Source organism: Saccopteryx bilineata, chromosome 6 (genome assembly GCF_036850765.1).
Source record: "Saccopteryx bilineata isolate mSacBil1 chromosome 6, mSacBil1_pri_phased_curated, whole genome shotgun sequence".
In the NCBI taxonomy this organism is placed as follows: domain Eukaryota; kingdom Metazoa; phylum Chordata; class Mammalia; order Chiroptera; family Emballonuridae; genus Saccopteryx; species Saccopteryx bilineata.
In genome coordinates this window covers 124,892,546-124,908,159 of record NC_089495.1, presented here as the reverse complement: position 1 = coordinate 124,908,159, position 15,614 = coordinate 124,892,546, and the positions used below count along the sequence as shown (strand labels likewise).

At 46.6% G+C, this 15,614-nt stretch overlaps 1 protein-coding gene across 14 annotated transcripts in view; it reads right to left on the bottom strand.

Moving 5' to 3' along the window:
* Positions 1-151: 151 nt before the first annotated feature.
* Positions 152-15,614, bottom strand: part of TNRC6C (trinucleotide repeat containing adaptor 6C) — a 149,060-nt gene continuing 133,597 nt past the window's right edge. For 8 of the 14 annotated variants that reach the window (XM_066237829.1, XM_066237830.1, XM_066237834.1 and 5 more), the window contains 5 exons: positions 11,381-11,497; positions 8,709-8,903; positions 7,740-7,810; positions 7,112-7,251; positions 152-3,044 (listed from right to left, as the gene is read on the bottom strand). In XM_066237829.1, coding sequence (XP_066093926.1) covers positions 2,684-3,044; positions 7,112-7,251; positions 7,740-7,810; positions 8,709-8,903; positions 11,381-11,497 — 884 coding nt within the window. In that variant the 3' untranslated portion in view covers positions 152-2,683. Of the gene's footprint in view, positions 3,045-7,111; positions 7,252-7,739; positions 7,811-8,708; positions 8,904-11,380; positions 11,498-12,458; positions 12,582-15,614 lie in introns of those variants that run through there. The other 6 variants (XM_066237836.1, XM_066237837.1, XM_066237838.1 and 3 more) reach the window with 3 other exon arrangements.

Sequence of the window (15,614 nt, the reverse complement as noted above, 5' to 3'; positions counted from 1 at the left end):
TCAGAGTTCAGCTAATGATATAAATGCTGAGGGTGTCATAAAAGGACAGGGACTTTGTTACATAGAGCAGGACAGTTCTCTCTCCCAGTACATAGAATCAATGATACCTAGTTTTGAAAAAGGAAAATAAAAACTTATTTATTTCAACAGCCAAGAAAAAATTGCAGTTTATTAAGATTCAACAAAGCGTTGTACTTTTGAAAGCAACTTTCGGTGCATGTTCTTTAACAATCACATTCTATGAGGAAAAACATTAAAAGCCACAAACTTGTTTTTTTTAATCTCAGAGTTACAGACATCTTTAAAATAAAACGTCAAAAAAAACAAAAAACAAAAACAAAAACAAAAAAACAACAAAACTCCAACATAGAACAAAAACAGATTCTTTACTTCCATCCCCAATTTTCAAACATCAGGAGTTTTTCCAGAACTCAATGCTGTGAATGACAGCCTGGGCGCTCTGTGGGGCGTGCGCATGCACGCGGGCACGCATGTATATTTGACATACATATGGGGATACATACATCAAATATAGAGAATGCAGGTCATGGCGATGAGATGTGATTACTCTGAAGGAGGTTTGTTTAGCTAAATACGCGGCTGAACTGAGAAGAGTCTGGAGCCCAGTTGTGCATAGTTCATGAGCCTCTATAAAACCAGCTTTTGTGGCTCTGCAATTCTGCAGGACCTTCTTTTTTGTTTTTTTTTTTGTTTTGATAAAACCATTAAAAAGCGAATTAAAAAAATGTAATGCACAAGTTTCCTGATCAAGCAGGCAGGGAGCACAATGTTCATATATTTTCTTTTAAAACATATTTGAGGGTATGTTACTCCATTGTCTGTCTTTCTTGCTAAACAATCAAAACATTGATCATTTTTAAAACATAAAGCAATTTTTAATATATAAAGCACTCTTCAAACATCTATTTTTTTGAGTCCATTATTTGGTAAATATGTAACTGCTACACATTAGAGATTAGGTATTTTTCTTCTTTGTGTTTTTTTTCCTTTTTTCTTTCTTTTTCTTTTTTTTTTTAATAACATCTTCAGTGCTAGGAGTTGGGTTACAAAATACATGAAATGGTGTGGAGCTGCCCCTCGGGAACCCTGGCTTTCCTGAGAGCGCTTCCGCATGTGCAAGACAGTGACCACAACGTCTCGTCACCTGGACGAAGGGGACAATCGACAGTCCACGATGATGGCGGAGGGAGACAACACTGTTCGATCCCAGAGCTCTGAAGTAGCGTATCCGCATTCTGAAAATAGGTTTCTTTATGATGGAAGTCTTTTTTTTTTAAATTCCTTTTTAAAATTTTTTTATTTTAAAGTCTGAAGGAGAAAAAAAGGTCTGTAAACAGGTGGGAGCCCCCACCACGGGCTCCTCTGAAAGCAGTCACAACCCACGCCCAAGTGCTGTGTCCGTTCCTCCCGGAACCATCCATCTTCCACAAGTATCTATGGCCACAGTTCACAACAGTTTTTTCTCTGACTTTATATTCCACATGGAAAAATGGTGCAATACTCTGGTAATAATTTTCTTCCATTAGTCCACAATAAAAAGCTGCTAAAGATAGGTATACATATTATTTCTCCAGAGATATACACTGTAATTTTTAAACGCGAGAACAGAGTCCTTGAGTAAACATTTACACGTGAATTGTCGCCGGCCCTATCCTATGAATTCTCTTTAACATAGAGGATCAGCTCAAGGAAGGGCAGGGACACTCAGTGCAAAGTTAGAAGCTAAAATAACAAACATTTGACCAATGCGCCAAAAAAAAGCATATACTGAATAAAAGGGAAAACCCATAGTTCAATCCCTCACATGTACTCACGGACACACGAAGTGCACACATGCACGCACACACACTTCCGTTTCAACACACATGCACGCGCACACACACACACATAGGCTGTGAACTTAGAAATTTTTCCTAGAGCCTGTTTCTGCGTACTGATGTCAACCTGGAAGTGTAGAATTAGACTTAGAAAGTGTTCACATTTCATTATTGGCCTGCTGGATTCAAGTATTTGCATGTTTGATATGTCTTTTTTTTTTTTTTAACTTTTAAAAAATATTTTTTGGGATAAAAAAAATGACATGAAAAAGTAATGAAACAAGGGTAATGTGCATAGGCGGATCCGTGGGAACAGAGGACAGATCGCAGACTGTTCCTTCCGCTCAGCTCACCGGGGGCGTGTGCTGCGTCCCAGATGAACGCCAGCCCCCCTGATTACGGGGTCCGCCTCTGGTAATGTGCATAATCGTCACAGGCTCGTTTTATATAGGCTTTCTCATCTCCCTCCCTCCCCCCCTTGATAAAATAACCCTTTCCAGCCCACGATCTGAAAAGTGCCCTTCATGATAGAACTATTCTAAGCAGCTTTTATACTTAAAAAATCAAAATGACAACACATCATACAAACATAAGACAATACAAAATAAAAAGCTATGAGAAACATCCTGTCATTAGCGTGTGACACTGACTGGGCACAGCCCGCACTGTCTCAGGAACAGTTCACAAAGGCTGCACGAAGGTTCGTCTTCAGTACTGGACAGAGGTACTTGAAAGGGCTGCTGGGCTGCTCGGGTCACGTGTGGTCCTCCGCGACACCCAGACTGGAAAGGGTCAGCTTCTCTTCCTAGTGCTGATGATTGTGGTGCCCAAAGGCTCCTCTGATCCTAGATGGACTCCCCACTGAGGAGGTCACCGGGAAGCAGAGTGTTCAGTGGGGTGGGGCTCCCGATCACCCTGCCGTCATCACTGCTGGGCGGGCCCCACAGGCTGCTGGAGTACTGGGGGACCCCGCCCCACAGCAGGTCACTGCTCCCTTTGCCTGTCAGGCACGGGGGGTTCCAGTGGCCGGCATCACTGCGCACCAGGCTGTGGGAGCTGCCCGCGGCGCCCAGCCTTGTTTGGCCGGTCCCTGGGCTGGACTGCCAGCTGGAGGTGGGTGGCAGTGCTTGGCCTTGGGCTAAGAAACGGTTCACTTCTTCTTCACCAGCGAACTCAGCCAAGATGGTCGTGTTTCCCAGGACACACCTAGAGCAGAACAGCAACAAGGCTGAGACCTGGGGTCCTGAAAAAACAAACAAAACTGACAAACCTTTAGCTAGACTAAGAAAAAAAGAGAAGATTCAAATAAAATTAGAAATGAAAGGGAGATGCTATAGTTGATACCACAGAAATACATAAGATCTTGAGAGACTACTATGTATGTCAACAAATTGGATAGATCATCTAGAGGAAATGGACCAATTCTAGAGAAAAGACCTACCAAGACTAAATGATGAAGAAATAGGAAATCTAAACAGATAACATGTAAGGAGACTGAACTGATACAGAGAAGCCCAGGACCAGGTGGTTCCACTGGTGAGTTAAGGATAATCAATGTTGTTCTCTTCATATTCTCAAAAACTGAAGAGAAGGTAACACTCCCAAACTCACTTTATGAGGCCAGTATTACCCCAAGTACCAAAGACAGGGCACTAGAAGAAAACTACGGACAAACCTCCCTGATAAACACAGATGCAAAAAATCTTAACAAAATATGAACAAACCAAAATTCAACAGCACATTAAAAGGATCGCATGCCATGATAAAGTGGGATCTATCCCTGGGATGCAAGGATGGTTCAACATATGCACATCAATAAATATGATGAATCACATTAATAAAAGATCAAGATCATACCATCATCTTAATAGATACAGAAAGATTATTTTTTTTCAGGGACAGAGAGAGAGTTAGAGAGAGGGATAGATAGGGACAGAGAGACAGGAACGAAAAGAGATGAGAATCATCAATCATCAGTTTTTCATTGCGACACCTTAGTTGTTCATTGATTGCTTTCTCATATGTGCCTTGACCGTGGGCCTTCAGCAGACTAACCCCTTGCTGGAGCCAGCGACCTTGGGTCCAAGCTGGTGAGCTTTTTGCTCAAACCAGATGAACCCGCGCTCAAACTGACGACCTCGGGGTCTTGAACCTGGGTCCTCTGCATCCCAGTCTGATGCTCTATCCACTGCGCCACCGCCTGGTCAGGCCAGAAAGATTATTTGATAAAACACAAGATCCTTTCATGATAAACATCCTCCACAACTAGGGTATAGAAGGGACACACCTCAAGAGAACAAAAGCAGTATGACAAGCCCACAGCTAATATAGTCAATGGTGAAAGGCTGAAAGCTTCTTCTCTAAGATCAGGAACAAGACAGGGTGCCCACTCTCATCACTTCTGTTCAACACAGTGCTGGAAGCCTTAGAGCAATCAGGCAAGAGAAAGAAATAAAAGGCATCCAAATTGTAAAGAAAGAGGTCAAACTGTCATGGTTTGCAGATGACATGATCTTACATATAGAAAATCCTAAAGACTCAACCAAAAGACTGTTGGAACTAATTAATGAATTCAGTAAAGTTGCAGGATATAAAATCAACATACAGATAACAGTTGCATTTCTATACACTAACAATGAAATTCTGAAAAAACATCTCATTCACAATAGCATAATACCAATAAACTACTTGAGAATAAATTACCCAAAGAAGTAAAAGATCTGTACAATGTAAACTATAACTTTGATGAAAGAAATCGAAGCAGCTACAAATGGAAAGCTATACCATGTTCATGGATCAGAAGAATTAAAATTGTTCATATAATCCCAAGTTACCTATAGATGAAATCCTCATCAAAATTCCAATGGCATTCTTTGCAGAAATAGTAAAAACTATCCTAAAATTTGTATGGAACCATAAAAGACCCTGAATAGCCAAAGCAATACTGATAAAGAAAAACAAACCTGGGTAGTGGGGAGGGGGATCACATGTCCTATTTCAAATTACACTACAGAGTACCAGTAATCAAAACAGGATAATACTGGCATAAAACAGACCAATGGGACAGACTAGAGAGCCCAGAATAGACCCTCACATATACAGTCAACTAACATTTGACAAGGGTGCCAAGAATACTCAATGGGGGAAAGGAAAGTCCCTTCAATAAATGGTGCTGGGAAAACTGGACAACCACATGCAGAAAGGTAAAACTGTACCTGTATTTCACACCACTCACAAAAATTAATTCTAAGTGGATTAAAAACTTAAACATAAGACAGAAACTACAAAACTCCTAAAGAAAACAGGGAAAAGCTTCTTGACACTGATCTTGGCAGTGATTCTTTTTTTGGATGTGACACCCAAAGTACCAACAATAAAAACAGAAATCAAGTGAGACTACATAAAACTAAAAACCTTCTGCAAAGCAAAGGAGACCATCTGAAAATGAAAAGAGAACCTATAGAATGAGGAAAAGTATCTGCAAGCCATCTTTCTGATAAGGATTAACACCCAACATATAAAGAGAATTCTTATACTTCAATAACAAAAAAACCAAACAATCTGATTGAAAAATGGACGACCTAAATGCCCATCAATGGATAAATGGATAAAGATCTCTCTCTCTCTCTCTCTCTCACACACACACACAAATATTATGCAGCCATGAGATAAAAAAAGATCCTGCCACTTGCGACAACATGGATGAACCTTGAGGGCATTATGCCAGGTGAGACAGTCAGGTATGGAAAGGTAAGTCCCCTAATGTGACTGATGTGTGGAATCTGTAGAAACAGGATGGCGGTCACCAGGGGCTGTGCTGGGGCAATGGGTGATGTTGGCCAAGGGCACAGACTGCTGGCTAGAAGATGAATTGGTTCTGATAGCTGACATGTAGCTTGGTGGCTATAGTTAACAATCCTGCACTATACACTTGAAAGTTAAGTCAGTAGATCTTAAATGGTCTCATTACAAAAAACTTTTATGTGGTGTGATAGAGGTGTTAGTTAGCTAATGCTGTAGTGGTGATCATGATGCCATATACAAATGTATTAAATCTAAATGTTGCACCTCTTACACAAGTTGTATGCTAATTATATCTCAAAAAACCTCTCAAAACCAACCAACCAACCAACCAACCAACCAACCAACCAACCAACAAGCGAGAATTGGCTAGGCCATGTGTGCGGGCAGCCCGGCTTTTCCCGTGTCCGCCTCACTGGCTCTGTTCTCTGAACAGGGAAAGTGCGGCTGCTGGCTTCCTGTCAAGGCCACCCAGAAAGTCTGTACTTCATGTGACCATTGCTGCTTCCTGGTCCAGAGGGTGAACTTCTCTCTCATTCTAGACTTCTAGCAGCCATACTGTGTGCTGCAGATAGTGTATTCCTAAGAAGTGTATAAATGCACAGGTAAAACTTGAGCATCATCTAGGGTCAGTGTAATTTACAACCTGGGTTAAAAGCAGGGACAACTGATTTCTGGGGCCCACATTTCAAGAGATGTCACTAAGGAGGTCTACTCACACATCTTATCAAAAGTGTGTTGCCCTAACTGAGCAGCTTGATTGGTTAGAGGGTCATCCTGATACACCAAGATTGTGCATTTGATCCCTGGTCAGAGCACATACTAGAATCAACCAATGAATGTATAAATAAGTGGAACAACAAATCGATGTTTCTCTCTCTCTTCCTTCTGCTCTCTCTATAAAATCAATCAATAAAAAACAACAGTGTTTTAATTGGGGGGAAGAGTTGGCTATAAGGACCACAGTTAAGTCCAGCATGTGGGTCACATGCCTGTTGTTACCTGGAAGAGAGGGTATCTTCCTTCTGTCACTGGGTTCCACACTCTCTCCTGGGGCCGTTCCCTAGTGGAGGCATGGCCATAGCAACCCAGCAGAAGACATGAACATGTCACAAGACACCTGTCATGGGCTGAAGCCCTACCTCCAACACCTCTGGGTGTGCCTGTATTTGGAGAGACATCCTTAAGGAGATAATGAGGATAGAATGAGGACATCGAGGTAGCCTAACCCATTGTGATTGCTGCTCTTACAAGAAGAGGAAGTTAGGACACAGACATACTCAGACAACCATGTAAGGACACAGGGAGAGGGTGGCTATCTGCAAGCTCAGGACAGAGGCCTCAGATCTGTAACCATGAGACAATCAATGTCTGGCCTGTGGTACTATATCACAGCTAAAGGATACTCTAACGACATCCCAAACCCAACAGTGCAGGGGCTGCAGCCACGGGGCAGCGGCGCGAAGACGTACATGTGCAGGGACTTCTGGGCCTTTGTGGCTTCCTCCTTGGAGCTGTACCGGACCACGGCGTTGCCTTGAGTCAGGTTCAGGTGGAATGTGATGAGCGGCCCGTGCTGCAAGCACAGGGTCCGCAGGGTGGAGCCATCGATCTAATTGAGGAAGCAGAAGGGGTGGAAGTGAGCTTCCTCTGACTTCTTCCACTATGCTCTTCAAAGAAAATGTACATGAAATTGGATGCACTCACTGCTGCAAAATGTCTGTTCTAAAAAGGGCTTAATACATATGACTTTGTGATAGAAACCTTTTATGGCCATGTATTTACATATCTGGGACATTTCTGTTGTATTTGATGACTGCTAGGCAGAAGGAAAAAGCCCATCTGGTTCTAATTCCCTGACCAGAGTACAGCACAGAGCCTGCGGCCCATGACCTGGGAGAGGGCACATGCCAAATCACTTATGTATGGGTATAGTATGCACAGTACCTCTGTTTACAAAGGTATAGTTTTCAAGCTTTAAGAGTAAGCAATAAAATTCTTCAGGAACATGGTTGAAAGACCCCTGAATGAGGGCACCCAGCACAAACTGGGGGTGGGTGGGGCCCCTCTTGGGTCATGGAGCCCCTCCCCCTACAGTACCTGGGGCGTGAGGTTGCGGAGAACGAGCCAGCTGCTGGTTCTTCCTGAGGTGTCGGTGCTCCAAGTAGAACCTGCACGAGACCAGCGAAGAACTCGGTCAGCTTTTCCAGCAGTTCCTCATCTTGCCAATAGCAGCATGGAGCAACACTGTGCTACACCAAACCTCCCCACCCTGCAGCCCCCAGAGGTAATGATGACAGAGCCCCCCTAGGTCTCCTTCATAGTTCCAAATGTGTTTTTATTTTCTTTTTTTGAGAGGGAGGGAGGGAGAGAGAAGCATCAACTCACTGTTCCACATTAGTTGTGCATTAATTGCTTCTCATATGTGCCCTGACTGGGGGCTCAAGTTGCACCCTTGGGATTGAACCAGCAATCTCTGTGCTTTGGGGCAATGCTCTATCTATTGTATTGCATCACCAGCCAGGGCTAGCTACTGGTTAATAAGACAAAGCACAGGGCTGCTGTAAAAAGGCGGAGACAGCCATTTTACCCTGTCTGGCTGGTTGCAACCTCAGTTTCCTGGATTCCTAGTGCCCGCCTGCCACCCCCTCCAACCAGCAGAAGGTGCCTGTGAAAGCCACAGAACAGCAATGTGGGGAGGCTGGTCTCATGCTGAGGTTTGTTTTGGTTGGAAAAGCTCCACCTATGCTGCAGGGAAGTGCTGTGGAGAAGCAGGCATCCACATGGAAGTGAGGCCCCATGCAGGTTGACAGGACTTGGCCTGCCCAATCAGGGCAGACCTGATGTGAGTTTGAGCGCCAGGGCCAATGCTGAGAACACTGGCAGCTGGAGCCAGGCCCAGACACGGTCCTGAGAGACTGGGCCCTTGGCCCCTCAAAGCCCTCACAGGGCCCAGGGCGGGGTCGGGGTCCTCACAAAAGAGCTGCAGGCATAGACTCTGGGGCCGGGGAGTCAGCAGAGCAGGCACAGTACCCCACCCCCACACCAAATACTAGAACGGCTGCATACCAGAGGAGTAAGAACTGGTCCAGCCGAGGGGGCTGGCTCCCCAGGTGGAGGAAGGCTTGGGATTGGTTAACCCTGGAGGTGGCCTTGTGGGTGCAGTAGTGTTTCTGGGCACCTTCCACAGTTCATGAGACAGAGAGGCTTGTGTGTGGGAGGTGGGGCCGGAGGACCATGTTGATTTCATGTCTGACAGTTTACCTAGAAGGGTAGGGATGCAGAGGAGAGAAGAGAAATCAGTGCAGTGCTTGGGGACCCGCACATAGGAAGGACTCCAGCGGCCGCGGACTGTGTGGTGAAAGGAAACACTAAGTAAAGCACCCCCATGTGAGAACCAGGGGACATGCTCTCTCCAGCTCCTTCCTCCTGCCTGTGTTCAGTGTAGATCTGGCCAGTGTTTCTGATACTTAACCAATTTGCTAAATGTGCCAGACATGAGTCTGCCATCAAGAAAATAGCATTTTTGAAGTTCGATGTTACAGCTCACCTACCAACATATTTTGCTAGGACACATAACCTAACAAATTAATCAAGGCCAGAGCTTAGCGTATTTCTTTCTCTCTCTCTTTTTTTTGTTTTTGTTTATTTTACTGATTTTAGAGAGAGAGAAAGGGGGAGACAGACAGAAACACGACTCTGTTCTTGTATGTGCCCTGACTGGAGACTGAATTGGTAACCTCTTTGCTTCTGGACAATGCTCTAACCAACTGAACCATCCGGCCAGGGCATTAGGCTGCTTCTTTGGGTATAAATCCCTGTTTTAAAGTCATGCCTGTGACATAACCCACCTATACTGTCATTGTGTATAGCTCCTAGATGTGCCCTGTGTCACACTGTGGAACTGGGTGTGGGCCAGCCACCCTGATGGCTGAGCGGTTTGGCATCTTGGCACCTGGGTGAGGAAGCGTTTAAAATGCCATGTCAGACTTTCCAGGAGCACATTGATCTCCCCTTGCAAACAAGATAAAAATAAACACAGCATGTTTGTTCTCTTTGAGAGAACAAACCAAACTGGTCACAACTGTCAGCCCCAGCCCCACTGCGCCCAGGGCTTGCTGGGTTGTGCAGACACCGGCCACGCTCCATGCCCACCTGACCGGCTGCAAAGGAGGTGCTCACTGGACAGCACTGCAGTGAGCAGGCCAACACCAACCTTAGTGTAGTTCTCTAATCCTGGACCCCCTGAAGTCAACTGTGACCCCATAACAAACAAATGCTAATCTTACTTAGCAAACATGTCACTGATCAGAAAAACAGAAATGCCAAAAAAGTGCCTCAAAAACAGGGAAGGTGGTTTTATTTTGCCCCTTCTCTTTAGCTAAATGATCCTGGCAGTAGTAAAGGTCTAAACACACCTCTTGTAAACATCAAAAAGAATAAACATTAGAAGGAAAAAAATAATGCAGAAGCTCTCTCTCTCTTTTTTAAATAAGATGCTAAGATACATCAAGATGACTTCCTACCCCAGAACCAGGAATCAAAAGAATCCCTGTGGCATTCTTACGCAGCTTCAAAGAAGCCTGAATGAGAAGCTCTGATGGGATACAGAACTATATTTGAAGAAACTTATAAACAACAAATCTCTTTTTTTAAAAAAAGATTTTAAAACTTTTTTTTTTTTTTAAACAGAGACAGAGAGAGAGATACACAGGGGACAGACAGGGACAGAGAGAGAGATAAGAAGCATCAATCATCAGTTTTTCGTTGGGACACCTTAGTTGTTCATTGATTGCTTTCTCATATGTGCCTTGACCTTGGGCTCAAGCTGGTGAGCTTTGCTCAAACCAGATGAGCCTGTGCTCAGGCTGGCGACCTCGGGGTCTTGAACCTGGGTCTTACGCATCCCAGTCCGACGCTCTATCCACTGCGTACTGCCTGGTCAGGCTAAAAAAATTTTTATTTATACATTATTTTTATAGAGGAGGGAGAGAAAGAGAGAGGGGAGAAAGAAGGTGAGAGAGAAGCAGGAAGCATCAACTCCCATACGTACCCTGACCAGGCAAGCCCAGGGTTTTGAACCAGAGACCTCAGTGTTCCAGGCTGATGCTTTATCCACTGAGCCACCAGAGGCCAGGCAACAATAAACCCTCTTTATGCAAGTCCTCTATTTACAAACCTGCTACACATGTTGCTCATGCGTATGTCCACATTTCTTTATATCCTGGTCTTAACATTTCAGATTCAAATTCCTCTTAAGTTCTTATGACAAACCATTCTCAATTCTTACTGGGAAGGCTCTTGAAGTCTACAATAACAGAGAGACTATCCAGGCCTATTCTATCTGATGAACGGGAAGTGGTCACATGATGCTGGGAGTTAACTACGGGGCCTGCTCTGGTTGTTGCCCTCCCTGGTGGCAAACACAGGGAAAAGCCTGTAACCTGCAGACCCCTCCCTGTCTTGCCATAGGGGGCAGGGAGGAGTGGCAGCAGCAGTTTACAGTGACCTTCCTGACAACCTCATGGAGGACTGTCACCATCCCCACTGCACATGGAGGAAGCCACTGTGCCCCAGGTCCCGCAGATGCTCTGGCAAAACCCAGGCCCACTGACCATCATACCACATGGCCACCAGCTCAGGGATGGAGTCAACAGGCCACCAGGAAAAGCCAGGCCTGTCCGTTTGTTTGGGGAAAGAGAGAAAAAGGCTCCCTGCGAGTCGAGAGGCCAGGTGCATACCTGCAATACTAGGTGTGGGAGCAGTGCTGCTGAAAGAGGGGCTGTAGCTGGAGGCACTGAGCGGCCAGGCACTCGAGGAAGGCAGCGTGGCACTCTGAGGTGGTGGTGGGGAGGACCCTGCAGAACCAAACACGGCACTAAGAGGTGGGCGCAGGCATGTGGCAGCCCACTAGCTGGGTGTGAGCGGCTCACCACCAGAGCTGACCTGGCTAAAAGTTAGAGTGTGACACCATCAAGATTGTAGTGAGGGGGGAAAGGCATAAACACACCTCCTGCTCTGGGTCCCCACGCCGCTGCCAGAGGCCTGAGACCTTCCTGACCAGGAGATAGCTAGAACTTCTCTGACAGGGTCTCAAGGACAAAGGAGAAGCCTGCCACCAGAATGTTTAAGATGCTGCGCCTGAGTTTTAAAGGATCACACTGACGTCTCCTTGCAAGCCAGATAAAAATAAAACAGGGCAGTTGCCATCTTGCCACACCTCAAACAATGCCCACTGCATTAAGACAGGAAACCAAATTCCATGATTTTTGTTGTAAATTCTGCCATCAAAGATAAGCACTTTTTCATGACTCAAAATGTCTCAGGCACTCCATCCCTCCAATACTGCTCTTTGAACTTCAGGAGTGAGGAAGAGAAACCTGTGCTAACAACTGTGAACTTGGGCGACTGCAGCCCCAGATGGCAGTTTCCTACTTTGAAAGCCTGCTCCCACACCCGGGAGGGAGGCTGAGGCTGCTCCCTATCATGATCTGGGGGAAGCCAGAGGCACAAAAGAGGAGGATGCAGTAGACGGAAAGCAGGCTGGGATCAGAGCTCTCTGTGTGGAGGCTGAGGGAAAGGACATGGGCACATGACAGTTTAGCTGTCACATTCTGCACCACAAACAGTCTCCCACAAGTGGGAGTGCCCGGCAGGGCCCATTCTGGGTGGTGTGGGGGCAACCCCAGGGGAGGTCCCAGGAGCCCCCAGGCTGGTGCGGTGTCCATGTTTGGGGAAAGAGAGAAAAGGCTCCCTGCAAGTCGAGAGGCCAGGTGCATACCTGCAATACTAGTGTCCATGCCCCGGCTGTTGGCTGTACCGGGCCTCCGCAGATTGAGGGCGCCTGATTTCATGACATTACACTTCAAGTGCGCACTGCAGGTCACCAGTGTCACAGGCCCCGAGCTCCCTTCCTGATCCCCTCCTGTCATTTGCCAATAGCTGCAAGCAACCCAAGAGCCCGAGACTTCAGACTATTTCTTTCATAATTAACAATAGGGCATTCAGATCTTAATAACAATGCTCTGGTCAGGAAATTTTTGGTTTTAACAGTGAATTTGTCCCATAAAATTAGTTAACTTTTTTTTGTGTGACAGAGACAGAGACAGAAAGAGGGACAGATAGGGAGAGACAGGAAGGGAGAGAGATGAAAAGCACCAATTCTTTGTTGTAGCTCCTTAGCTGTTCACTGAATGCTTTCTCATATGTGCCTTGACCAGGGTACTACAGCAGAGCAAGTGACCCTTTGCTCAAGCCTGCGATGACCTTGGGGCTCAAGCAAGCGACTCCACGCTCACACCCACGCTCAAGTTGGATGAGCCCACACTCACGCCGGTGACCTTAGGGTTGACTGGGGTTTTGAACCTGGGTCCTTTGCGTCCCAGTCTGACACTATCCACTGAGCCACCACATGGTCAGGCTAACTTTCCTTTCTAGAGGAAGTGTTAACATCAATGTCATGAGATGGCATGACATTACTTCATAATTCTGGTTAACAGTCACTTTAGAAGGGTTACAACTATACTGCTCACAAAAATTAGGGGATATTTCAAAATAAATATGAAGCTATAAAGTATCCCCTGTTGTTTGTAAACATATGAACAAACACTGGGCTAGTGAAAGTTTTTAATACCAAACCAGAACTTAATGCCAGTGAATAAAAAACAAAAATGTAAATGAAACAGTATATGCAATAAAACAACAAATTTCATTGTGGAAATATGTCAAATTGGTGACTATTTTTCACTGCTCTTCTAGGGCAGGTTTTCTTAATTTTGTTCTCTCTGTACGTCAGATCAAGCTGGTGACTCAAAGGTGGCACGGCCTTGTGTGGCTTGGTGCCTGAGCTTGGTCAGCCAGAGGGCCACTCAGGAGCTCCTGGTGTGCAGGGCAGCACAGCCCACTCTGGAGTAGAGTCTCCTTACTGCCCTGTGGCATGTCTCCATAAAGATGTGCTCGTTCTGCTCCCCTTCCCCTGAACAAACCATGTGGGCACTGGGGCATAGGAAGCGCCTGAGTTGCCCCTCACTTGCCCCTAACCATCAAGTTGCAGATGCCACATGACACCACACGTGCAGAGAACCACGTGAAGCTTCTAGTCACCCAGAAGCATGCCCGTCTGCTCTCCACCCTGGAGCAGAGGCCCTGCCCCCTATCTTCCCTAATGCCAGCACCTGTCTTCAGCTGAGAGTCTCTCCTGCCCTTCAGTTAGCCTCCTCGCAGGCACTTGTGGACAGGACCGCTTTGCTCTGTGCTCAGAATTCTGCTCCACCTGGCCACCCTGTCCCGTTGTGGCACACTTGTGCAAGTGCGGAAGTCACCCACAACACCCCAGGGCCCGCAGGAGCCAGGGCAGTGATGACCCACTGGGCACCGGGCAGGAAGCTCGACTCTATACCCAGCAACCTTAATTCTTCCTGACTCATAATCAGATCAGCAGTAGCTCTCGAGGTGGGGAGCAGCAAGCGTCAAGTCTTGATTCTGCTGGGCCTCACCCTGTGAGCCTCGCCCCATCCTCTCAGCCAGGCTCTGCTCCCACAGCTCTGTGTCTCCCGTACCACCCACCAGTCCCTGACAGCAGCGGCAGCACAGAAACGTGAGGAGGGCATGGCACTGAACAGGAAGGATGGTCTGTGTCTGTACTGGCTTCCTTCCCAGAGCCCAGACACATGAAGAACCATTAGAAGAACTTAGAAGAACCATTGAAAGGAAATGCATTCTCTCCCATAGGTCAGAGTTAAAGGAGGAGACCTAATCAGTTCTGGGGACTGCCCAAATGTTCTCTCTCTTTTTTAAATTAAGTGAGAGGTGGGGAGGTGGGGAGGCAGGGAGGTGGGGAGGCAGGGAGGTAGACTTCCACATGCACTCCAACCAGGATCCACCCGGCAAGCGCCCAGAGGGCGATGCTCTGTTCATCTGGGGCAACTGCTCCTTTGCTCACCAACCGAGCTAATTCAGCACCTGAGGCAAGGCCATGGAGCATTCCTCAGCACCTGGGGCAAAATTGCTCGAACCACTTGAGCAGAGCCATTGCTGCGGAAGGGGGAAAGAGAAAGGTAGAGCTAGAGAAGGAGGAGAGGTGGAGAAGCGGATGGTTGCTTCTCCTGTGTGCCCTGACTGGGAATCAAACCTGGAACTTCCAAACATCAGGCTGATGCTCTACCGCTGAGCCAACTGGCCAGGGCCTACCCAAGTGTTCTCAGTGGTGACAAACATCTATAGCAGGGGTTGGGAACCTATGGCTCGCGAGCCAGGTGTGGTTCTTTTGATGGCTGCATCTGGCTCGCAGACAAATCTTTAATAAAAATAATAATAACGCCCTGGCCTGGGGTGCGGGGGACCCGGGTTCAATTCCCGGCCAGGGCACATAGGAGAAGCGCCCATTTGCTTCTCCATCCCCTCCCCTCCTTCCTCTCTGTCTCTCTCTTCCCCTCCCGCAGCCAAGGCTCCACTGGAGCAAAGATGGCCCGGGCGCTGGGGATGGCTCCTTGGCCTCTGCCCCAGGCGCTAGAGTGGCTCTGGTCGTGGCAGAGCGACGCCCCCTGGTGGGCAGAGCATCGTGCCGGGTGGATCTGGTCGGGCGCATGCGGGAGTCTGTCTGACTGTCTCTTCCCGTTTCTAGCTTCAGAAAAATACAAAAAAAAAAAATAATAATAATAACGTTAAAAATATAAAACATTCTCATGTATCACAATCCATTCATTTCCTACCGCTCATATTCATGGTTGTGGGTGTCTGGAGCCAATCACAGCTGTCCTCCAGGACAACACCAAATTTTTATTGGATAATGTGTAACGTACACGGGTCATTGTATGGATCTCACAGAATTACATTTTAAAATATGTGGCGTTCATGGCTCTCTCAGCCAAAAAAGTTCCCGACCCCTGATCTATGGAAACCTGGCTATTCCTTGCACTGTCAGAACACTGATCATAAACCTTTTTCGGCAGTGCCCCCATAGCTGCCCTCCTCTGC